The sequence below is a fragment of the Cervus elaphus genome, chromosome 28 (genome assembly GCF_910594005.1).
Source record: "Cervus elaphus chromosome 28, mCerEla1.1, whole genome shotgun sequence".
In the NCBI taxonomy this organism is placed as follows: domain Eukaryota; kingdom Metazoa; phylum Chordata; class Mammalia; order Artiodactyla; family Cervidae; genus Cervus; species Cervus elaphus.
The window spans coordinates 36,219,692-36,245,004 of NC_057842.1; the positions used below are offsets into that span (position 1 = coordinate 36,219,692).

Here is a 25,313-nt window from a genome sequence, read left to right on the forward strand (position 1 = left end):
AAGTGAACAAGAACTTACCTGAATGAAGTTCTATGAATATTATCTATTGTATTAAATACTAAGTGTTACACTCCTGAAATGAATAGTATTGCCAGTTGGAAAATTATAGAAAACCTCCTTTCTAATACTGTCATTCAGACTGGTAAACAGGTTTCCACTCTATATCCCCATGCAGTTCTGGTGCTTCATGCCATCATTATCTCTTACCTAGACAGTGTAATATCCTAACTGGTCTGTTTGTCTTGATCCTCTGTCAGTCCATCTTCCACACAGAAGCCAAATTGTTCTAAAATACAAATACGATTTTGTGACTGCCTGGTTGAGTCCCGCTTATTCCTCATGGTTAAAATCCAAACGTCCTACACAATCTGGGCTCTGCTTACCTCTTCAGTTTCATCTCTCACCATGCTCAAAGTTTCACTCCTTTCAGCCTAGAGTCCTTTGCCAAAATACAACTGGTGCTGCCTAGGACTCTTTCCCCCTTAGTTCTCCTCTTAGAAGGGCTTCCTCTTAGAAGGGCTTCCTGAACTGCTCAAGTTTGGATTAAATACACCTTCTAAGGGTTTGATAAGCAATGTTGCTCGAAGGTAAGATCACTGATCTGCAAATTGCCAGTCTATGACAAGAAAATTACAGAAACTACAATTACTGATACTTTTATTTTACACAGATAATAACCATGGAGTAGAAAGGTTTTTTATTTTTATTTTTTAACTGGTTCTTCACCACAGGGCTTGACAAACACTATACTATGGCATAATATTTGTATCACAAAATATTTCCCTCCTTGAATGTAAGCTCCTAAGATTTCTGAAGCAATGCCTAGTTTTTAACAGTAACCTTGGAGTGCCAGGGATATAGGATTTAAAAATACTTTTTTAGTGAATAAAAATAACTAGTTTAGAAAAGCAGTGATAGAAAATATCAGTCTGAAGTCTTTGGAGGTCCCAGCTAGCCATCTCTGCAAATAGTTTTCCCCCAAATCAGATAAAAACCAATTTCTATAGGATGAAAGAAGAGTTACATTGAGAAATTTCTTTAAGAAGTAACAGGTAAAAGCTAAAAAATTTGAATGTTCCTACAGTCTTGGAGCAGGTAATGGAATTGTATACCCTCTCCACATAGAGGGTTGGGGGGAATATATATGTATATACAGATAGATGTATATACATACAGTATTTGCAACAGTATCACAAATTGCTGAAGAACACATGCTCTAATTTGGTTATCAATATTTTTGGTCTCAGTATTCCTTGACACTCAAAAAATATTTAAGCCCCCCAAGTAGCTTTTGTGTGGTATATATTACCATGTTTGCCCATTAGAAATTCAACCTGAGGCTTAAAAAATACAGAAGTACATAATTCGGTTAGCTGAAGCCATCAGAACAGTAATTAAGAAAATGTCATTTAGCCTCTGAAAAATCTGTTGAGCATCTTTCTAAAAGTACATATTAATAGTCCCAAATGTGAAATTCCAAATTTTTATTTTCAGGGAATGATATTTTACACATGAATAGTTGTAATTTATATATATAAATCAGTCCCAAATAAGGAGTATGTGTGTATCAGTCTCATAAGACTGGGCTAATTCTACTTGTATTAGTCATAATCATCTTCGTCATCTTCCTCTTCCTCAGTTTCTTCATTCTCCTCTGTTGAATCTGCTGCTGCTTCTTGTGCAGCCCTGAAAGCCTGCTCCTCTTCCACAGTAGGGTCATCCATTTCTGTAATTTCTGGTCCACTGGGGTACTCTTGATAAACGGGTGGTGGAACTGGAGGTGTATAGCTGTCTGGACTATATTTATGACCCCAGCCTATGTAGAGATTTTCAAACTTTCTGTAAGTTAAAAAAAAAAATGTAGATCATATAATTTTTCAGTAAGAAAAACTTATCCTTTTTGGTAGGAATAAAGTACTTAAGAGTATCATAGTCCCATAATGTTAAAACAGTACAGTATATTTAAAATGCACTAGAGATGAAATATCCCTACACGATTCTTCTACCACAGGGAGTTGTGTGTGTTTGTGCTCAGTTGTGTCTGACTCTTTGTGACCCCGTGTACTGTAGCCCGCCTGGTTCCTTTCTGTCCATGGGATTTCCCAGGCAAGAATACTGGAGCTGGTTGCCATTACCTCTTCCAGCGGATCTTCCCGACCCAGGGATTGAACCCACATCTCTCACATCTCCTGCATTGGCAGGTAGATTCTTTACCACGCACAACCTGGGAAGCCCACAGGGGGTTACTATGATCCAAACTGCTCAAGCTGGTTAAGAAAACATAGAGCCAGACCCTGTCAAAATGTACCCTACACCTGGACCACAGCCTTTGATCTTCTAATTATTTTCAGAAAAACAAAACAACAAAGTTAAAATTTGCATACATTCCTTAGAGTTAGGAACAATTAAGAAGTTGCCAATCTAGCAAACGGCTGCATGAGGAGTTGGGCTTGTGGTTAGAAACCTATGTGTGATTTTTCAGGTCCAACCTTGGGCAATCACAAAAGCTTCCCCTGGTAGACCTCATGGAGAAAACTGCTCTCTCCACACCAGACTTGGTGCACACCCGGGGCACTGCAATCTCAAAGGAGTTGTGGGCAAGGACTCTGGCCCCTCTGGCCTGTCATGCTCTTGATAGAATTGTGTTTCTGGCCCAGGTGCCTTTATTCCCAAGCCTCTTCATCTGGGGCCTTTAGCAGAAGTCTTCAGGCCCCTCTGCCAAGGCTTCCTAATGGGGGTTGAGTAAGAAAAGAGGAGACCTTATAGATGCTTTCCCCTACTCTGCCTCAGTACCTAGTAGCTTTTTTGTTTTGTTTTTGATTTTTGGCATTATGGCATGTGGGATCTTAGTTCCTCGACCAGCGATTGAATCTGCATCCCCTGGAGTGGAAGCTCAGAGTCTTAACCACTGAACCACCAGGGAAGCCCCAGTACCCAGTCCTTTTTTCTAGCCCTCCCCACCTTCCTCTGGTCACAGGTCCATACAACTGCAAGAGCCTTATGTTGAGGACTTCCTTGTCAGTGGGATGACCTCACAACTGTGCTGACCCATCTGACTTTCCACCAGTGTGGCATTCCATGTGGGCAAATGGAATGAGGTGGTGGACAGCAAGTAGAATCAGTGCTTCAACTTGCTTATGCTATCACAGTAAGTGATTAAAGGCTTGAAAACACTTTCATTTTTGGCTTGTTGATCTCATGGCTACTCTGACATTGGACCACTTAGTTCTCCAGCTCAGCCAAGCTTCTGACCTTAGGTTACTAAGTAAGAAATGGAAGCATAAGACAAAAGGAAATATATGCTCTGGGTGACAAAAGGACATTGACTATCCTCTTATTCTAATTCTCTTGAAAGTGATAGCCTAAATCATACATATTTTAAATTATCTTTTCTCAAGATATCTAACAAAAATGATGACTCAATTTAACACTGCTTAGAATTACCTCCATGAAATGATTATCAATTACTCAAATAACCGTAGAATAAAAAACATTTTAGCTCCATTAATTGGATAATTCAGATGAAAACGCAGAAGTCTGAATTACTCTAATGTTCTGAATTTGATGCTTTGTTGTATAAGATGGATGTTGTTTGAATTCATCTTATGCCATTACAGACTTGGCATGCCAAAGAAGAGTTAAAACAGTAGTAAGTTAACATTCCAGTGATAACTTATAATTTCCAGAAGTTAAATCATCAAAATAACAGCCTTACAAGTGGGCACATACTTACTTGCCATTGGAAAAGGCATATGCTCCAGGCCAAAGGTTGGATCTAAGGACTGCAATCGCATATTGAGGAATGAGATTTGAGGATAACCGTGTTGTCCAAGGCGATGTATTCTGGATCTCTGTAAACCAAAGAGAAATTCAAAATAGATTTAACTCCTAAATAGACAAGCATATACTGTGTAACAGAAAAGCTATATTTATAAACCTTAAAACACACACACACTTGACATAGAAAAGTTAAAACATCTGTTTAACATAGGATCAGGAGGGTATTATATGAACATCGTGGAACAATGAAATTTGAAAAAAAATGTGTGTTTATATATATTTGTGTTTATATATGTGTGTACATTTGAACAACAGAGAAAATAAGTTTTACCAATGGAGAGGAGGCCTGTGTGGTAGGGGGAAAAATATGTGATGACCAAATCATTATTGTGAAAGAGAGCTAGGGTTTGGAGCGTGAACACTCCAAAACTGAATAGGAAGAAAAGAATAGGAGAACAATAGTATATTGGAAAAAAAAAATAGTACTCCATGATACTTTACTCTATGTCATGTGTTTACGATCTGTAGAATGCAGAACAAGTATGATTAAAAAAAAAAAGATAACTGTCAGCATTTCTAGTAAGAGAGCCAACTTATGTTTCCCCTCTGCAATACACTCCTGCAACCTCTGTCCTAGAAAGTTCTCTGTGGGGCTGGTCACATTACACTCTTTACTCCCACCATTAACTACAGTGTGTGTGTGTGTGTGTGTGTGTGTGTAAAGGTTTCCCCCACTATCCAAAAGTAGAGCGCTCCTATGAAACCTTTTGTAAGCCGAAATGACATAGAGCAAAGAAGCAATTACCTTAGGACACATCTTGCTAATAGATTGCCAAGATAAACTGAGATAAAGCACAGAAGCTCCAAACACAATTCAAAGCTATGACAACTTGATGCTGAGTGTAGTTCCTGGGGAAGGAACTTGGAGGTGCCGCTCTGGCAGCCTGAATTGTGTGGGGCCCTATAACTACTCACAGCAAAAATGCTGAATATTATTTTTGTTTTGCCTTTAAAAAAAATTTATATCAGTGAAAATTGGTACTGATGTAGTTCTCTCATAAAAGCAAAGTGCTGTAAAGTGATTTTTTGAAAAGCAAGAAATACCTGTGTATATATTAATATATGGGTTTCCCTCATAGCTCAGTCAGTAAGGAATCCGCCTGCAGTATAGGAGACCCCGGTTTGATGCCTGGGTCAGGAAGATCCTCTGGAGGAGGGCATGGCTACCCACTCCAGTAATTCCTCCCGGGAGAATCCTCATGGTAAGAGAAGCCTGGTGGGCAGCAGTCCAAGGGGTCACAAAGAGTCGGACACAACTGAGCAACTTAGCATGCAGCATGTCACCATGCCAAGATCTTATGTTATTTGGACTATATTCCCCACACTCTACATTTCATAGCCATGAGTGATTTATCTTGTAACTGGAAATCTGTCTCTCCTAATCTCCCTCACCCAATTCTCTCACCCCCCCACAATATAGTATTTTCTAATTAAGGCATGTACATTTTTTAGATATTATGTTATTGTACACTTAATAGACTGCAGTAGAGTGTAAACATAATTTTTATGTGCACTGGGAAACCAAAAAATTGACTCATTTTACTGTAATATTCACATTTTCTGCAGTGGCCTGGAATCTGTCTTACAGTATCTCCAAGGTATGTTCCTATACGGGCTTCCCTGGTGGCTCAGAGGGTAAAGCGTCTGCATGCAATGGGGGAGACCAGGGTTTGATCCCTGGGTCGGGAAGATCCCCTGGAGAAGGAAATGGCAATCCACTCCAGTACTCTTGCCTGGAAAATCCCATGGACAGAGGAGCCTGGTAGACTACAGTCCATGGGGTCGCAAAGAGTCAGACACGACTGAGCGACTTCACTTTCACTTTCATGCTCGTATATACATGTGTACATATTTATGTATGCCTGTATACATGCACACACACACATATATATACATATATGGACACAAATACATATGTAGGATATGTAAAATTACCTAAATCTTCAGAGATTGGTGTCAAGAGTGGAGGTCCCACTTCCTGCTCTAGGTCGTCAGGCTCTTCTCCTTTTTCTTCTTCTTTTTCTTCATCTTCTTCCTCCTCTTCCTCCTCACTTTTTTGTATGGGGTTGAACCAATTACAGCGCCCCTGGGTAAAAATACTGCAAGATCTAGTGATCTAATGAGGACCTTAAAATGCCAGAATATTCCTTTGGATTGAAGTAAGTATCTGCATGGTGTTCCACTGTGTGGCATATTGACCATTCATTCATTCAACATATATTTACCAAATGCTATCTTGATCTATGTTATTTCAAGCAAAATATTGTTACAGGGTATTTATATATTAAAATTATTCAAACCTTAGTGAAAAGGTAATAATGCATTTTACTAATTTATATGACAGTAAGTTATTATTATTAATAGCAACAATGTGATAATAAGATTAGGTATGAAGTTTTGAGGTTATAATTTCTCATTTAATTAACTCATTTAAGAATATCTCTTATCTACATCAAAGTATAGTGAAGATATTCTACCTGCCAATGAGACCGTTTAATGGACTGTTTAAGAGTGTGGACTCTGGATCCATTCTGCTCATTCACATCCGAAACTTATTGGATATGTTTCCCTTGTGACATTTCCTAAACTTTCTGCCTTAATTTCCTCATCTGTACCATAAGGATATTAGTCTTTTATACAGGTGTGAGTTTTAAATGAGCTACTATATATAAAGTGCTATTAAAAACTGGCAGAATAGATTCTATGTAACTACTCTATGACACTTGTTTTTGTTAAAATCTTTTATTGTTCATGCAAAAAAAGTTCCTTGGCTAATAAAAATAGAATAAAAGAACTCTTCCCAAAATTAATGTACCCATTTATATTTAACATGTAAAAATAATTTCACAACACATTTAAACCTAAATTCTTCCATAACTTGCCAAATACTCCATGTGTGTGTTTAGTTGCTCAGTTGTGTCTGACTTTTAGCAACCCCCTGGACTGTAGCCCACCAGGCTCCTCTGTCCATGGGGATTCTCCAGGCAAGAACATTGGAGTGGGTTGCCATTCCCTCCTCCAGGGGATCTTCCCAACTCAGGGATCAAATCCTGGTCTCCAACATTGCGGGCAGATTCTTTACCATCTGACCCACGAGGGAAGCTCAAATGAAATAAAGCCCATTTTACTTCCATTTGGAAATAAAATCTGTTTGAAGATCCTGGGTCTAAACGACTTGACAATTATATACCACTTTGGGTTTAGATTTTTTTAATTATCTCTGTCTTTGTCTACAGTCTGAAGGCCTTTGTCTTGAATATACTGTGTGCATTATAGACAGAATTTAACAAATATTTATTGACTAGCTGATAGGCTGAGAATTGCAAAACTCCTACCTGAGGGAGGATATGTTGTACATGATGAACCCAATTGGATAGGGATTCCACTAGATCAATCACTTGGATGCCTTCAAAATCAGGGTTTTCTTCAAAGCTATCTCTCCCACTTTCTATTTCTTCTTCCTCTTCTCCTTCTTCTTCACCAAAATGATAGAATCCTAGAGGGCTGACATGGGTCCCTGCTGAAATTCTGGCAATTTGTGCTCGTAAGTAATTACTCTCATTTCCTGGGAAGGGTGGGTAGCTTATAATGGGGGTATCTAATTGCCCAGTGAAAAACTTCTTGATTTTTCTTGCAATAACGATTTGTGCAGGTGTCACTGCTGGTAACTTCACCCATGGTCTTCCTGGTTCATTGCAAACAAAATAGACATATTTGTTGGCACCTGTTCTGCTTTCTTCTTTTGGAATGGCCTGTGGGGCCCTGTAAAAGGGCCTTGGTAATTCATCTTCATCGTCTTCATAAGCTTCACTATCTCCATTGTCCCTCTCTTCAGGTACGTCTTCCTCTTCCACCTCCTCTTCATCTTCTCCCTCACGGAATTCCACTTCAGCTACAATATAATTCATTTCCAGACCTAAGATCTTGCCCCAGAAACGACATTTTTGGATTGGGTGGGTGTCAGTAAGCTGCTTGAGGGCAAGAAATATGCGGTAAGTCTCATCTGTGCCCAAACCAACTCCAGCTTGTTCAAAATAAAAAGCTGATTCCATTATGTTTGGAAGAGCGTGTTCTGCCTGGGAATACAAGCACTGTGATTAATATTTTATCCATAAGAGAACTGCTTACAACCCGAAGACTTAATGCAATCCCTATAAAAATGACCTTTTTCATAGTACTAGAACAATTAATACTAAAATTTATTTGGAGCTACAAAAGACCCAGAATAGACAAAGCAATCCTGAGGGGAAAAGAAGCTGGAGGTATAACCCTCCCAGACTTCAGACAATACTACAAATGCTACTATAATCAAAACAGCATGGTATTGGCACAAAAAGAGACATATAGATCAATGAAACAGAATAGAGCGCCTAAAAATAAACCTGTGTACCTGTGGTCAATTAATCTACAACAAAGGAGGCAAGAACAGTATACAGTGGAGAAAGGACAATCTCTTCAGCAAGTGGTTTTGGTAAAGCTGGACAGCTACATACAAATAAGTGAAATTAGAACATTCCCTCACACCATCTACAGAAATAAACTCAAAATGGCTTAACAACCTACATATGAGTCATGACACCATAAAACTCCTAGAACAAAACATAGGCAAAACATTCTTGGACATAAATCATAGCAATATTTTCTCAGATCAGTCTCCCAAGGCAAAAGAAATAAAAGCAAAAATAACAAATATTTGATCCCCACATGCTGTTTGTCCCCAGTCTTGTCAATACTATATACAGCTACATAGCCAAGTGTTTGGAGTAAGATATTTTTAGAAAAGATCAGCTAATGTCAAGTCCTTGACACCTATCACTTGTCCCTTCTGACTAGTCTATATCTCACTATGCAATTTGTGTCTCCTTATGAAGGCTACAGAGCTTTAGAGGGTTTGTGTATGTGTTTACTAAGTTTCTTCATCATGTCCAACTCTTTGCGACCCTGTGGACTGCAGTCCTCCAGGCTCCTCTGTCCATGGGATTCTCCAGGCAAGAATATTGGAGTGGGTTGCCATGCCCTCCTCTAGGGGATCTTCCCGACCCAGATATCTAACTCGCGTCTCTTAGGTCTCCTGCACTAGCAGGCGGGTTCTTTACCATTAGTTCCACCTTGTATATCTCTACCCCTCCTATCTATCCTTGACTGAACTCTGTGTCCTATTTTGAACATATCTTACTCCAAACATCAAATTTGCAAGTATGTAGATGGTTTTAAATAGCCTAACAGTAATGGAACATAGAAGCTCAGTAGATGTACAGTATAAATTACTCAGTAGAATAAATTGCAAATATGCAGACTTTTAGGAAGCAAAGCGGATACTGATTTGAAGTATTTGAAGGTAAAATTTCTGTAATAGAGCTGATTTTATTCTTGAATGATAGCTTTTAATCTCTGTCACCAACTTTCTCTGTAAATATTTTCAACAATTTATCTTTGGGGATTAAAAGAAATATTTTATTTCTCTCCTATTGTGTCTGATTGACATAATATACATACCGTTAAGGTGCAATATGAAGAAGTAGCCTTGGAGGAAAATGCAAATGACATTAGAAGCTCTTTTAATTTTTCCAGTAAATTAAAGGGGAAAATATGCATCTTGATTGAAAGCCAAATTTTATGTGCCATTTATTCATTCATTCAACAAATACTCAATAAGAAACAGCTATGCACTCAGGCTGTCTCAGGCATTTTGGAAAATATAAAAGATGAAGGAACCATTTCCGCTGATACCAAGGGGTTTAGCCCCACAAACATAAAATAGCTAAATCTGTGAAATACTAAAACACAATGTGAAAACATAAGAAACTTTAACCAAGGAAATGAGTGGTGTGAAATGAGGTTGCAAATACTATTTAATAAACTATAAAAAGGCAGTGGGTATGAATTTAAAACCACACCCCATTCACCTCAAAAAACCCATAAGATTGACCTATTCAAATTTACAAGAGTGACTTACTATTTCATCTTCCAGCTCTTGGTCAGCTCCTTCTAAATTTCCCTGAAGAAAAAGAGTTTTCTGCTTCTCTGCTATTTCATAGGTTGCAAGCATCTCATTCTCATTTTGGAGTGTATCTAATTTTTTACTAAAATGTTCCATCTTGACATCTTGGCTAATATTTTCAATGATGTCCACAGCATTTTCAGGACGCTCATCTAAGACCTTGGTCAGCATTTCAGAAAGATGATCATATCTACCCAAAAGAGAAAATTCCAGATAATATCCCTGTCTAAAGCATTTGAAGAAACATTTCATACATATTCAATGGGTTTTTAGGAAACTTCAACAACCTGAAGACTTGAGAGATTTTTAGTGGAAAAACTCAGTAACTTTTACCACTGCCAAGAATAACTTATCCTAGAACTTTTTAAGAAATTCCTTCAATATGATATGAATATTTAACTTATTAAAGAAAAACACATTACAGCAAGATACATGTTCTACATCAGCTACATTTTTCACTTTTTATTTCAGATCAAAATCTCCCAGTTTTATATTTAAAAGTGACTAAGCTTATTTTTCATTCTTTTAACATAACTTCTTTTCCATCCCCCTTTCCTACCCCTCATTAAATCCAATTAATTTTTAAATCCTGCTGACTCTCTTAAGATCAGTTCTCTTTTTACACATTTCCTAAGCCAGTTATATACTTCATTGTTTTTAGACCTACAAGAAATACATTTCATATTGCAACCCCAACCCACCCCCCACACACAAACAGAGAGAAAAATGTCATCTGATGTTACTCACGTTTATTAAAATGTGATGCACTCTAATATTTTTGTCCTTTTCTGTTAAAACCACTACTGTAACTTTTTGTTTCATAACTGAGTTAGTGAAGCTGCCTCTAACCTCTCTATTGATTCATAATTAATCTCTAATCTCTCATTAATTCATTACATTTTACACAGAACTGCTAGGAGGTGCTTTTTAAGATACCAGTTTTACAATGTGAAATTTACTACTGAAGAACCCAAAATGCCTGTCAAACTTCTCTCAGGTGAGATAGAAATTCCTCTGTCCAGTGTGAGGACTTGCATAAATTACCTCTCTGGTGGATAAGCACTGTATCTCTTCTTTCATTTCTAATAATTAGTTCAGTTAGAATGGCTGCCTAGCAAGGTAAATCTACCAAATAGCCCTTTCATCTTGTTGCTGTCTGACTTGAGATCCTTTGCTTGCTGTGCCCTATACATATTTTTCAAGAAATGATTTAAAATACACTTAATCCTCAAAGTCTTACCACTCAGATTATCCCTGAAACTCTTCTTCCTCAGTGTGGACTGGGCCTTTCTAAAATCACTGAAACACTGTGGTGTAATTGTGTACATTATATATTTCTCATTCAGCAACTGCAGTAGGTTCTTCCAGGGCTGAAATTAGGTTTTTGTTTATTGTTTTAATATATCTCTTTATTATAGTGAAACAAAATGGATGTTCAATAAATCCCTACTATCTTTAACCTGCCCTAGTTATTTAATTCTTTCTTTAATATCTGTATTTATCTAATGGATCTTAAGAACATCAAAGAAAAATAGGTAAATTATATGCACAACCAATGTGAAGGACAGTTTGCAAATATTATATATGAAGAATATCTTATTCTCCAAAAATTGCTATTTTTATATAAATGAACAGAAATGTTATGACTGACAGAAAAGAAGAAAGCAGTCTTTTTTTTGGAGGCTTTTTATTCAACAATATGAAAACCAATTTTGTATTTTAGTCAAAATTGTTTTAACGGCAATTAAAAAAATAGCTTTCAAGGTTGTCAAATAAGAGCTGTGTATAAGATATGGAGTTTAGTTCATCTTTAATGAGCCATTTTTAACTACAGTCTATAAAGCACTTAGAAAGTAATAGTGAATATTATGGATGGTATTCAGTCCTGGGTATTCGTTGGAAGGACTGATGTTGAAGCTGAAACTCCAATACTTTGGCCAGCTGATATGAAGAGCTGACTCATTTGAAAAGAGCCTGATGCTGGAAAAGGTTGAGGGCAGGAGGAGAAGGGGATGACAGAGGATGAGATGGTTGGTTGGCATCACTGACTCAATGGACATGGGTTTGGGTGGGCTCAAGGAGTTGGTGATGGACAGGGAGGCCTGGAGTGCTGCGGTTCATGGGGTCGCAAAGAGTCAGACACAACTGAGTGACTGAACTGATGGATGGTATTCATTTATTACCTCAGAGACTTAGCATTTGGACACTAAATTAAATTTGGCTATTTAAGTAATGTCGGTTATAAAATAATTCAGTAAAAGAAATTTTCCCATTTTATGTTTTGTATTCAGTTTTAAATTGTGAACTTTCACATATTTATAATGAGCTTTTTTGACATTTTATCAAAGTTTGTAAATTCTTGCTTATTATTTACCGAGGGAATTGTGACAAGAAGTTTATATCAGCAATTCAAGTAGAATCCAGCAAATCACATCCCTGAAGTTTAAGTAAATTGTAGTTAGAAACAGTTTTTATAAATAATATTTAATTTGGGTTCTGTGAAGACCTCTCACATTAAATATTAATTGATATCTTATTCTTCAGACTTTAAGATTATACTTCATATTTTTAAAAGCCAAGTAATAGCTTTGCCACATACATATATTGAATGGCATTCATTTAATGTTTGCTGACTAATCAGAAGACATCTCAGCAAATTGTTTTGAGGATTGTTGTCATGTTCAGTCACTAAGTTGTGTTCAACTCTGTTGCTGCCCCATGGTCTGTAGCCCGCCAGGCTCCTTCTGTCCATGGGATTTACCAGACAAGAATACTGGAGTGGATTGTCATTTCCTTCTCCAGGGCACCTCCAGGGGATCCCAACTGAGGAATTGAACCTGCATTTCTGGCATTGGCAGATGAGTCGTTTACCGCTGAATCACCAAAGAAGCCCCCATGTTGAGGATTAACTAGATTCAAAAGGTCTAGACTGTGTCTCCTGTACTGCCATTAATTAATTAATTCTTTATTCAGTAAATAGCTGATAGCACTGTGCTAGGCATTAAATATATAGTGGTATTCAACACTCAAACGGTCCCTGTACTCTGGGGACCTGCACTTTAGAGGGAGAGTCAGACATTAAACATGTCTGTAAGTCTCTATACAATTATAAATGACCTTAAGTACTATGAAGGAAAGAGCAGTCAGTTATAATAGAGTTCTATGGAAGCCGATTCCTAAAAGATGTGAAGACAGCCAGCAAAGACTAAGGAGGACTTAGGGAAGAAGCCGTCTGGGCCGAGGGAGCAACACTCGAACTGACGAGGCCATGTGGTTGGAGCATAGCGATGGAGGAAAGCTAAGAGTCAGACAGTGTTGTAGCCAGAGAAATGTTGCGCAAATTAATTTTTCCATGACTTAGTCCCTTCATTTAACAAACAAGCGGATTATATTAGATGTTTTCTCAAGTCCCTTCTAGCCCTATAATTTCGTTTACCCTATGATTATGTAACCCTGGAAGCAAGAACCTCTAGAAATCTAGACTCAATGATGAGACCTGAATCTTAGCTATAATAGGATGGTCAGAAAATTCCTGGGTCATTGGTTACCACATTTTAAAAGAGATCTGGATAAAATGGCATGTACTTGGGGTGGCCTGTATAGCAAGGAATTCTCCTGATTTGCCTTGGACTGAGAAGTTCCTCGGGATGCCATGCCTAGTCGGGACAGTCCCAGGTAAAGCAGGCAGTTTATCACTCCAGCACTGGCCTGGGTAGGGACTTGAAACCACGCCATACAAGCATTGAGAATGCTTAGATTTTGGTAGACAGTCCTTTTTAACAAGCATCCTGGAGAGATACTTTATGGTTTCTTTCAAACCCCAGATTCCATAATTCCTAGATTTTATTTCTGTGTATCTAGGATCTTTAAAGAAGCTAAAAGAAACTCCACCAGTGACCTGTCTTGAGTCCTACAATTCAAAGAGTTATGAAATCACTCTCTCACTAATCCAGACTTTTCAGATATACTTTCCTTCACCCACAGAAGCACATCCTCACACAGAGATAATCATACCCCCTCCCTTTGCCACATTTTCCTCTCTCTTTTCCTCCAAGACTTACAGATTTAAGCCCGACTTGCTACTGGTCTTCAGTAGGTAAGCCTTAGCATTCTGAATGGCAATCTCAAGCATGCTGGGGGCCACTTCAGAAGCCCCAGACTCAGGCTGATCCAGATGATAGTTATTGTTTGAGTCATCTTCTTGAAAAATGTCAAATCTCAGCTCTTTCTGTTTAGAGGTGTGGTGGCTCACATCCCTCAGTTCATGCAGCGGATATTTGGTTTGCTGAGGTTGATGAAAGGTGTTTCCCTCTGATTGACATATTTGATGAGGAGTTGATCCGCCTTTATCAGATAATTGTTCCAAATGGCCAACATGAGGTGTCTCAGCTTCAGAAATAACACTAGTGGTCTTGTCTGACTGCGATGGTGCCATAAAGTCCTGCCTGGCCAGAGCCAGGGGAGAAAGAGTGGAAGGGAGCTCCTGAGATGAGGAAGGTGGAAACGATGAGCATTGTCCTACGAGGTCATCCACAGGTCGATCCGGCGTTCTGGCTCCAGAGCCGGGCGTCCTAGGAGGGCTGCTCCTGGGCTGGAGTCCAGTTTCTGGCCTCTGCTCCAACTCTAGGGCCTCGGATAGCCCAAGCTCAGGATCTTGGGAAGTAGTTACCGTTTCTTCCCACGGCCGCCCTGTTTCCCCAAGTTCTTGGTGTTCTATTTTTTGGTTGACGGGGATGCAGTCTTCCATGGAAGGAGTCAAGAGAAAAAAAAGTTTTGGATGAAAAGGGCGTGCAGATATGGAAGGTAGCAGCGCAGGGCACTGGCTTTGCTTAGGTTTGCAAGGCGATATCTGGGTTCTAGCAGCTCTGCAAGTCGCAGCGTCAGGTCTCCATAGCAACCCCAGGCTGGGTTCCCCCTAAGAGAAACAACAAGCGCCTGTTGCCAGGAGGAGACCGAGAAAGATGAGAATCCTGGATTTGTGATTTGGCGGAGCCTCTGCTCCTCTAATAGCTCAGCCAATCTAATCTGCCGTCCATCAGGCCCGCCTGGAAACCTGAGAACTGGGCCGACGCAGAGGAGGAGCCCCGGGAGAACTTTCAGGGTCTGAGACTAATATCTTGATGCAGGTTGCGCGTTGAGGAGTGAGTCTTGTGTTAATGGGGGAGGGGGAGAATGCATTTACAGAGCTTGTGTGTGTTTGAGAGTGTGTGTGTGTGTGTGTGTGTGTGTGTGTGTGTGTGTGTGTGTGTGTGTGTAACGGAGAAGAGATTGAGGGTGAGGGCGAGGTGAAGATCTTGGAAAACTGGAGGTTCAGGTGACAAGGAGTCTCCAGTGTGCAGAACATCAGAGTCCAAAACTCAGAAATCAAAGGTGTCTCGTCTGTGCCAACCAAACCAGCGACTTTTAGACAATAAACAAGGGAGTCCTGAGTTTCCTCTTCTCCCTCCTGTGGAATCTGCCAGATAAGTAGGCAGAAAATTACCTTCAAGGAGAAGGCAATGAGAAGGTTACCCTATGGAAATAGATAATTCATGGGTTACCTGTTTTCTAATAACTGAAATTCAAATTAACCCTAAAGCTATATTAGTATAATGTAATCTTTCTTTGATAATACACCTGTGATTTCATAATTTTGCAGTATCTAAGGTCATGATTATGACTATTAATTCATATTATTCCATCTCCAACCAAAAGAATGTATAGAGGATGGAATCATACATATCTGGCCTTGACTAAAAACTGTAAATCAATTAAAGTCTTTCATGTTAATTTGTTCTGTATCTCTCTTTTTAAAACAAGCCACTTGATCCTTGATATAGCTTCTAATTAACAATTTGTTGGTCATAAATTCTAACTTCATGAAAGAGCATCATATTTACCACCACGCACCCCGAGTTTAGTGGAGGTTAAAATGCACAGAACTTTGTTCAAAGCTGTGGATCTTTACCCCTCCCAAAATGTACATCGGCATGCACACACGGAATGTTGTATGTAATTTCTTCTGGTTCAGGGACTCCTTGAAGTCAGAGGCCTCAGACAGATCTCTTAGAATAGATTCAAAAAACAAAATGAAAAACTAGAATTATAAATTGGAGATTTTTTTTTTGTAATTGGTACAAGGATTGAAGGGGGGATAGCATTTTATTCCCCTTCATAGTTCTATGCTCTCCACCCTTGAAGCTGGCAAGAAGTGATGGAGGCTCTTTTCTTGGACTGACAAGCCAGAGCAGGATGGTAAGACCAGGAGAAAAGGATACGGAACAGTTTTTTGCATCTGTATTCTCAAGAAGTGTTTGTCTGTAGTTTACTTTTCTTGTAATGTCTGTCTGGTTTTGTTATTAGAGTAATTCTAGCTTCATAGAATGAATCAGAAAGTATCTTCTCTAGTTCTATTTTCTAGATGAGATTGTAGAGAATTGGTAGAATTCACCTGTGAACCCATCTGGACCTATTTTTGAAGATTATCAATTATTTATTAATTTATTAATTATTATTAATTATTGGAGATTATTAATTATTGATTCAATTGATTCACACGCACACACACATATATATGAGGAAATTGCCTATATATATGAGTCTATGTATATTTTGGCAGACTGCTTTTTTCAAGGGATCGGTCCATTTTACCTAAGTTATCAAACTTACAAACCTAGACTTCTTCGTAGAATCTTTTATTATCCTTTTAATGTCTATGGGACCACTAGTGGTACTATGTCTTTAATTTTTGAACTAGTAATTGCAGCTTCTCTCCTTTTTTTCTTTTACTTAACCTCGCTAGAGGCTGGTTGATTGACCCTTTCATAGAAATAGTTTTTGGTCTTGTTAATTTTCTGTTTTCAATTTCATTAATTTCTGCTCTAATTTATATTATTTCTCTTCTTTTGCTTACTTTGGATTTAATTTGCTCCTTTTTTCTAGTTCCCTAAGATGGAAGTTTAGATGATTGAAGCTTATATGACTTAGATCTTACTTTTTTTCTGATATGTGTTCACTTCTATAAATTTTCCTCTAAATACTGATTTTGCTGCATTCCCCAAATTTTGATGTTACCTGGTATTGAAGTTAGCTTTGTTTGAAATTAGTCAATCCTAAAGGAAATCAGTCCTGAATATTCATTGGAAGGACTGATGCTGAAGCTCCAATACTCTGGACACCTGATTTGAAGAACTTACTCATTGGAAAAGACTGGGAAATCCGATGCTGGGAAAGATTGAAGGCAGGAGGAGAAAGGGACGACAGGATGAGATGGGTGGATGACATCACCGATTTGATGGACATGAGTTTGAGTAAGCTCTGGGAGTTGGTGATGGACAGGGATGCGTGGTGTGCTGCAGTCCACGTGGCCGCAAAGAGTCGGACATGACTGAGCAACTGAACTGACTGATATGTGTCTTTATATTTAAAGTGGGTTTCTTGTATATTAGATAGAATTGGCTTTGTTAAATCTTTTATAATTGTAACCGACATGCCTAACGTACAAACAAAACCATTGGTATATATAGGAATCTAACACCCCTAATTACTTGCACTTCGTTCAGTATCATTATTCTTTGTCCATGGTACGGAGAATGAGTATCAAGTAGACAAAAAAATGGATATATCGTCATCCTCTTGCTTTCCTGTTTCTACTAACTGCCAATTTAGTAGGCCAATTTCATTGCAGAATAAAAATACTGGAAGAATGCAAAAAAGACAAAAAGGACTAATATTGCATCTCAATAACCTCTGACATTTATAATAGCCTATCACATTAGCTCACTCAGACTTCACTGTTATCTCAGATTTTAGAAACAAACCAATTACTCCCTGACAGTGATATGTCTTTCTGTGATTGAAGAAATGCCCATGAGTTACAGACTCTCAAATTAGGGCCAGATTACTCTTTAACTCTTGAAGGGAGGCTTCTAATTCTTTTGTAATTATCAAATTACTCTGAAAGAAACACTTTTGCAGACAATGAATATCCAACTTGATACTAGGTTATTTTGGGGGAATTTCTTATATAAATAGGCTCCTGGCTCTCAAACTTTTTATTGAGAGCCACTGTACACTTTTTACAATGAATAACTCCTGAAATAGATCTTGCTAATGTGGGATATAGTTTATATAATATACTCGCAAACTCTTTCCATTTTAAAGATATGCTTTTTCATTCTGCCCACTGTCCTTCTCTACCATGTCATTACTATCATTTTAGACAATGCTAGCAATTCTTAAGATGAAGGGTGGCAGAGGCATTTGGGTTTGTTCACGGGATAAAAGTCTATCAAGTATTTATGTAAAAACAGGATGAATTAAATCTATTACTTGGAAGATGTTGTTAGCCCTCTAACCTTAGAAGCTGTCCAGCTTTCTGTTTAATTTTCTGGCATGGACCTGTTGATTTTGGTTGTGATTCCACTGCCATCTTTGGTATTCCTTTTTTTCTTTTTGCAAGGACTTAAACACATAGAATTGGGAATTCCAGTCCTGGCTCTCTACTTACTAGTTATGTGATAAATATAGGTAAGTTTCTTAAAGACTTCTTGCCTCAGATTTTACCCATAAAAATGTGGGACTAACATCTATAAAGGGTTGTGGTAAGAATTTCAAGATGTGTGGTCAAATAGTGGTATTTATTATGATTAACATCATTATTTTTAATACAGTTAGATATAAATCTTATGTTGAATTTAGTATTTGGAGACATTCTCTAAAGTACTTTCACCTGATTGCTTTAATGACACAAATTACAGATCTAGTACATGTAGTTTATTTTTGATAGGATAAAATTTCATTATTCAGGGTACTTAAAAGTAGTTCTCAAACAGAAATAATATGTGCTCATATTAAACATTTAAACAGTATAATGTAAAAAAGTTTATGTATATACAATTTTGAATTCATTAATCAAATATGAATGTTGTAATAGTGTATATTTCTAAGCCAATTGATAAAAATGCATGAACTTAGAAAAAATATTTTCCCACTGTTTAGTTTATCTTTTTTATTAAACTAGGATTTGTGAATGTACTTTGTAAAGAAACAAATGGGATAATGTTAGGCACTATTCTAGAACTGTTTATTACATTCAATAATTATTCAACACATTCTAAAATTTGTACATATATGTATGTATAACATATTTGATATTAAATATGTTCTATAATTTATTTAACCCTAATGGCTATTGATGGAGACTTAGTTGTTCAATTTTTAATATCTGAAACAGTGTAACACTAAACATCTTATCACAATTATGTTAGTTCAGATCATAAAGTATATATTGTATGTGTGTATATGTGTTTATATATATGTGATAAATTCTAAATGTGAAATTTCTGGGTCAGAAGTTATGTACGTTTAAAATTTTTATTTACATGGTCAAGTGATAGCTAACAAGATTGATAATGACTTCCCTGATGAATCTGCCTGCCGATGCAGAAGACAAGGGTTCAATCCCTGGGTTTGGAAGATCCCCTAGAGAAGAAAATGGCAACCCACTCCAGTATTCTTTCCTGAAAAATCCCATGGAGAGAGGAGCCTGATGGGCTACAGTCTATGGAGTCTCAAAAGAGTCGGACGTGACTTAGTGACTAAATAACAACAACAAAGATTGACTTTCTACCATAATTGTCACATTTTTAAGATGTCTGAAAAATCTGGGACAATATTTTAACTGACAAATTATTTGAATTGTGTAGATATGAATAGCTTGTGCTCATATTTATAAATTAACCTCAATAAGGCAAGCTCCGGGAGATAGTGAAGGACAGGGAAGCCTGGTGCAACAGTCCATGACGTCGCAAAGAGTCAGATACCACTGAGCAACTGAACAAGTCAGTTGGTTAAATAATATCTTACCTGAAATATTCTGATTCTGTACAAAGAATTTTCTATTAAATTGTATTTATAAATGCTTCATTTTCCAGTTAAACTTTTATATGGAGAAGCAGCAATGCAACCATCTTAAAATATCAATATATTAATTACATTGATATGTCACAGAGAATGTGATGCAAATACAAATAAATACCATGATCTATTGTTTTGGCCATTCAAAACAAGTTTGTACTTATGTACATGCTATGTGATATACTCTTTATAACTTAGCACTCGGATAATGCACACAAACATCTAACGAACCATTTAAAATTAGAAGCTAAATGTAGCTGTGTAAGAATACCGGACTTTAAAGCACCTTATTGGCTGGCAGTAGTGCCAAGAGTCCAGACTATCTTGTTTTTATTCCCCATGTACTGCCCTGTTACATAGTGACAAGTAAAGAAATTAAGCTCACTTTTTCTAAACTGCTACTCTGCTTTAGTAGCATTTCACTGAACAAATGGCAGATCAAAACAAAGGCAGTTGATAACCAGTGGTACATTTTCAAAGCTCTAACTTTTCATGCCCACTTTTGAACCCAAATTTTCTAAATGTGCTGGCAGACTTTGAAATCCATGCTACTCATCTTTGTTGATTCTTATTTGAAATATAGTAAGTCATATGATTATTTTTATTTTTAAAACATTTTAGTGTATATATCTGGAGAAGGCAATGGCAACCCACTCCAGTACTCCTGCCTGGAAAATCCCATGGACAGAGGAGGCTGGTAGGCTGCAGTCCATGGGGTCGCACAGAGTCAGACACGACTGAAGCGACTTAGCAGCAGCAGCAACAGTGTATATATCAATAATCACTAGAAAATATTGTTAGAAGTATTTATTATCATTTTTTAGGAATAATTTTTTCCCAAACATGTCCCAAGAGAGGAAAGGTGTAAGAAAGTATGTGTATCCTGATCAGTTTTAATGGAATATATCACTTCATTGTTAAATGCACAAACCATTTTCTTAACTTGAGGGACCCCAAGAATTCCCAATCATTGATGACTGACTTGAAAGATCTTAGAGTGTGAGCTAGATCTACTCAAGGCTGGAAACATTTTCTTCTACTTCCCACTTCCTTTGTCCAAGTATAGCTCTATATGATTCCTGTTTTCTGCTTTTTTGTTTTGTTCTGTTCTTGTTTTTCCAATACTTTAACTTGACGACTTTGTCAAATAGAGCCCTTCCTAAAGTATTTTAAGGAGGGAAAGGCAGAAGGAGAAGGCATGGGAAAAAAGCTCATTTGACTGCTCCACTAGCACCCGTTCAGCAGGACCAGTGTCTTGTTTTTTTCCCCACATTCATTTAAATGATATATTTGAAGCTGTCACAGGATAGGTGTTTGTCTTTGGGTCTCCCGCACAAATCTTGATGACGGGACCCAAGTTTACTGGGCAGGTGCATCTAGTCTGTTTAAAATTTTGACAGGTGATATTCTCAATTCAGTATGGGTTTTAAGACGACACGTTCTACAAATTTCTTGAAAAGCAGCTGATGAATGAGCTTGTGGAATCCATAGTGAAACAGGCTACTTTCAAAACCATGGAAGAAGACTTCCGAGTAAATTATGAGTTTGTGGCCCACACTCTTGGGAGGACAGAGAAATAAGACTTTCTTCCAAAAATTAATGAAGTACTGTGCTCTGTTTCAAAATCAAGGATAAACTCCTACTATCAGAATGTTGTTAGAAATATTCTGTCTGGAGATGGGTTTTGCTTCTTACACTCTCTCACCATCTCTTGTGTCCAATGACTCGGCTTGGTGAGCCAATTAACTGTTATCAGATGGCTGTCAGGCATTGCTTGGAAATCTAGTCATTTCAAAAGGATGTTGCTCTAGGAAATTTGTCTAAACTCTGTATAACAAAAGAAAAGGAATATAAATATAAGTTATAATTCAAGAAGAGTTATTAGATACGTGACTTGGTAAACTAAAATTATAAAGTTACCATATATACTATCCATACAATGTGGAGTTAAAACAATGTTTGGATTTCTAGTATCATCTTCTGTCGTATGATCATGCTCTCATAGCATGTCTTTACTGGCCTAACTGTGCTCTTTGGGATAAGGTTCATCTCTGAACAAAGGTTTACCACTACTGACTTTATTTGGATCTTTGATTTCATGAGTTGGCATTCCTTAGCTAATGTTGCACAGATTTATTGTTCTTTAATATTAATTACTCATATTGAAGCTGTGGTGAACTTTTTACCAGTTACTTTCCCAATATACTCTTCTGTATATTCTGTGGTTTCTAATAAGAGAGTGGATTATGATAATGCTATCAGAGCCCAAACAAATTACATTTCATATTATCCCTGTTTATTTAGCACAATTTGATAAATATCAAACTAATATTTAGAGCTTTGTTTTTTACATTCATTAGGTATATGTCTAGGTATGAACAATAATATAATACCCATGGAAGATCAACTTGACTACATCCTGTTTATTTAACAGTAACACATCTGAGAGTATCTTCCTTCTCTTTTATGAATTGACAGTATTCTTTGTCCAGAAAATACACTCCTTTCCTTATCTTTCACAAATCTATGTTCTTTATTACAACACTTCAAAAGGTATTTGTTTTTATAGGATGATATACTTTCCTCTAGAAAATATTACTAGTTTGTTCAATATTACCTTTAATCTGGAGCCACGGCCTTGATTCCATATTCAAGGAATATGGAATCTTCCTTCCTCTTCTCTAGATCCTTTCTTCACCTTCTCTAACAGCCAAATTTATCAGGAAGCTAACGAGACTTAGCGTCAGGGCCCCACCCTTGTATATGCCCCTTGATAAGCCCTCTGCTTAATTCTGAATTCACAAATTTGCATTCTATTTCTTTCTATTTCTTAAGAGACCTCCCCCCATCCAAATTACATAAAATTTAGGCACCACAAAGCCTGGATCTGCCTTATTTTCCTGTATAGGAATCAAGAGAAGTTTCATGCAAATAAAAAGTAACGCTGTGTCTGGATTTAAACTTGTAACTTTGCAGATTAGCAGTCTAATTCTCTCTGGTGGCCAGCTCTTCTATGCTGTTTGAGGTGAATAGATGTAATTCATTTATGGCTTAGTGCATTCTCCTATAGAACCCTATTTTACAGTGAGAAATTAACACTTTTGAAAACACATATGTGTTATGTTGTTGATATGGAATTTTTTATTTGACCCCCACTAGAACCCAAAACTAAGATCATGGCATACTGTCCCATCACTTCATGGCAAATAGATGGGGAAACAGTGGAAACAGTGGCTGACTTTATTTTTCTGGGCTCCAAAATCATTGCAGATGGTGATTGCAGTCATGAAATTAAAAAACACTTACTCCTTGGAAGCAAAGTTATGACCAACCTAGATAGCATATTAAAAAGCAGAGACATTACTTTGCCAACAAAGGTCTGTCTAGTCAAGACTATGGTTTTTCCAGTGGTCATGTATGGATGTGAGAGTTGGACTATGAAGAAAGCTGAGCGCCAAAAAACTGATGCTTTTGAACTGTGGTGTTGGAGAAGACTTTTGAGAGTCCCTTGGACTGCAAGGAGATCCAACCAGTCCATCCTAAAGGAGATCAGTCCTGGGTGTTCATTGGAAGGACTGATGCTGAAGCTGAAACTCCAATACTTTGGCCACCTGATGGGAAGAGCTGACTCATTTGAAAAGACCCTGATACTGGGAGGGATTGAGGGCGGGAGGAGAAGGGGACGACAGAGGATGAGATGGTTGGATGGCATCACCGACTCAATGGATATGGGTTTGGGTGGACTCTGGGAGTTGGTGATGGACAGGGAGGCCTGGCGTGCTGTGGTTTGTGGGGTCGCAAAGAGTCGGACACGACTGCGCGACTGAACTCAACTGAACTGAGAACCCAAAACTGTAGGAATTGAGGCCCCCAACTGTGTCTCAGCGTATTAATGTGTCCAAGCTTATACAGCTGGAAAGTTTGCCTCTGGGATTTAAACCAAGCTCTGTGTGACCCTACAGCTTGTAGGGCCTCCATACAACACAGCTGTAGTGCTCTTTTAATTTTTCCTCAATTGATATTTGGTTTATCATTCATAGAATACAAAGTTAGAGATTAATATGAAGGCTAAAACAGAAACTTTTCAAATAAATCACTTGTAATAATCACTATGTAATAAATTTAACATAATATATTGCATTTTTCTATTTGCCACAAGATAAAATTGTCCATGAGGACTATTTAAAAGAAACATTCAGCTCTGAATAGGTGGCGGTGGCAACATTTTGCTTTCACAGAGTAACTTTTTCACTTCCTCACACAATTAACATCCAAGTGGAAAAATTTGTCATGGGCTTCTGCAAAGGCCAGGAAAATAAAAATAGGACACGTCCTCTCTTAACTTCCTAGTCGGCTAACTGTAAACTCAATTAACATTTGGAGGATGGATTTCTAAAATCTGGCCATAGTGGTGCGGAACATTTATTTGCAAAACGGTAGATTTCCTTAATTCTTAAGCATCGATTTCCACAACTTCTGTCCAATGCTTTCAACCCTGCTCACCCCTACCTGTGACTCCTCTGGCTGGGGTGGGGGCTAGTAATCAAAGTCCGGAAGGTCACGGAAGGAGCAGCCCGGGCAGCCTCGGTAGGCTCTGTAGGCGACGATCAGGTAGTAAAACCCGGGGAGGAACACCAGGATGCCGACAGTCAGGACTGGGAAGGCTCGATTGGCGCCCACTTTGCTGATACAGCCTGCCAGCAGGAGGCAGCCCGTAATAATGAGAAAAGCACCAACCAAAAACTGTGAGAAGGCGCAGGCGATGGCCTTAAAAGGAATGTCAGTACGGCTTTTCTCCAATACATGAGGTCTTCCGACACCTGGGCATCTTTTCGGCTTTAAGCTCTCCTTGGCAGGTGAAGTTTCCTTCTGACTGTTAATATGTCCGCCGTCGGGACTGGGGAGCTTTGCGTATCTCACTTTGCCGCTGGGCATGCCAGCAGCCACGTTGATGCGAGTGGGCACGATAACCCAACGAGTGGGCGCGGAGCTTGCCCGTGGCCACGCAGCGGGCGGAGGCGCCAAGGCCAGGGCGTCCACCCAACGGCCGCCTGACCACGCGGTGGGCTGCCCCAGCATCTCTCCTCCATCTGCCTTCCCTTTCTGGGAGACTGCCCTGTTTTTGATGGAATCTCTCTTTTATCGTGTGAGTTTGCCATTGGTTTGATAATCATCAGTTTATTGGCTGTATTTGTAATTTTCTTAAGCCAGTTCTAGTAAACTCCCAAATCCTTTACCATTAAAACTATTTAGATTGAGCAGATTAGATTACATTCTTCGTTTTCATTTAGTCAATTTCATAGAATTTCCGTTTATACTTGCTTATAGCAGGTGCCCTCAATAAAGCTCAAATCCTGATATGATGATCAAAGGCAAAATATGTTCAAAGACCGCAAGGCAGTTCACTCCTAAATTTTGGCTCATTTTATAGGGAACAGCTCTCTTATAGGTTATATTGTCTCAACACTGATTCAGTGATTGTGGGAGTGATAAGCTCTTTGGAATGTTAGAGTTTAATGAGAAGCAGTGTGATGTTTTAGGAGATTGCAAAGAGGGGCGGTTCCTACTTTATGAG

The 25,313-nt window shown here is 38.2% G+C and overlaps 2 protein-coding genes across 2 annotated transcripts; both read right to left on the reverse strand.

The window, feature by feature from the left end:
• Positions 1–706: 706 nt before the first annotated feature.
• RSPH4A (radial spoke head component 4A) lies at positions 707–14,588 on the reverse strand. The gene is made up of 6 exons (XM_043890146.1): positions 13,903–14,588; positions 9,797–10,031; positions 7,176–7,916; positions 5,776–5,926; positions 3,734–3,851; positions 707–1,839 (listed from the first exon to the last, which is right to left on the reverse strand). The coding sequence occupies exons 1-6, from the start codon at positions 14,586–14,588 to the stop codon at positions 1,602–1,604; spliced, it is 2,169 nt and encodes a 722-aa protein (XP_043746081.1). The 3' UTR covers positions 707–1,601.
• Positions 14,589–24,058: 9,470 nt separating this feature from the next.
• LOC122685380 (transmembrane protein 230-like) lies at positions 24,059–24,817 on the reverse strand. Its single transcript, XM_043890147.1, has one exon. It carries the CDS (start codon positions 24,815–24,817, stop codon positions 24,275–24,277), a length of 543 nt encoding a protein of 180 aa, XP_043746082.1. The 3' UTR covers positions 24,059–24,274.
• Between the last annotated feature and the right edge of the window lie 496 nt (positions 24,818–25,313).

Excerpts from the sequence above, each read along its gene's own strand:
- RSPH4A (XM_043890146.1), bottom strand. The coding sequence starts at position 14,588 with ATGGAAGACTGCATCCCCGTCAACCAAAAAATAGAACACCAAGAACTT. Across the intron at positions 7,917-9,796 it reads AAGAGCTGGAAGATGAAATA|GCAGAACACGCTCTTCCAAA; the intron begins GTAAGTCACTCT and ends TTGTATTCCCAG. Across the intron at positions 3,852-5,775 it reads ACCAATCTCTGAAGATTTAG|AGATCCAGAATACATCGCCT; the intron begins GTAATTTTACAT and ends TTTGGTTTACAG.
- LOC122685380 (XM_043890147.1), bottom strand. The coding sequence starts at position 24,817 with ATGCTGGGGCAGCCCACCGCGTGGTCAGGCGGCCGTTGGGTGGACGCC.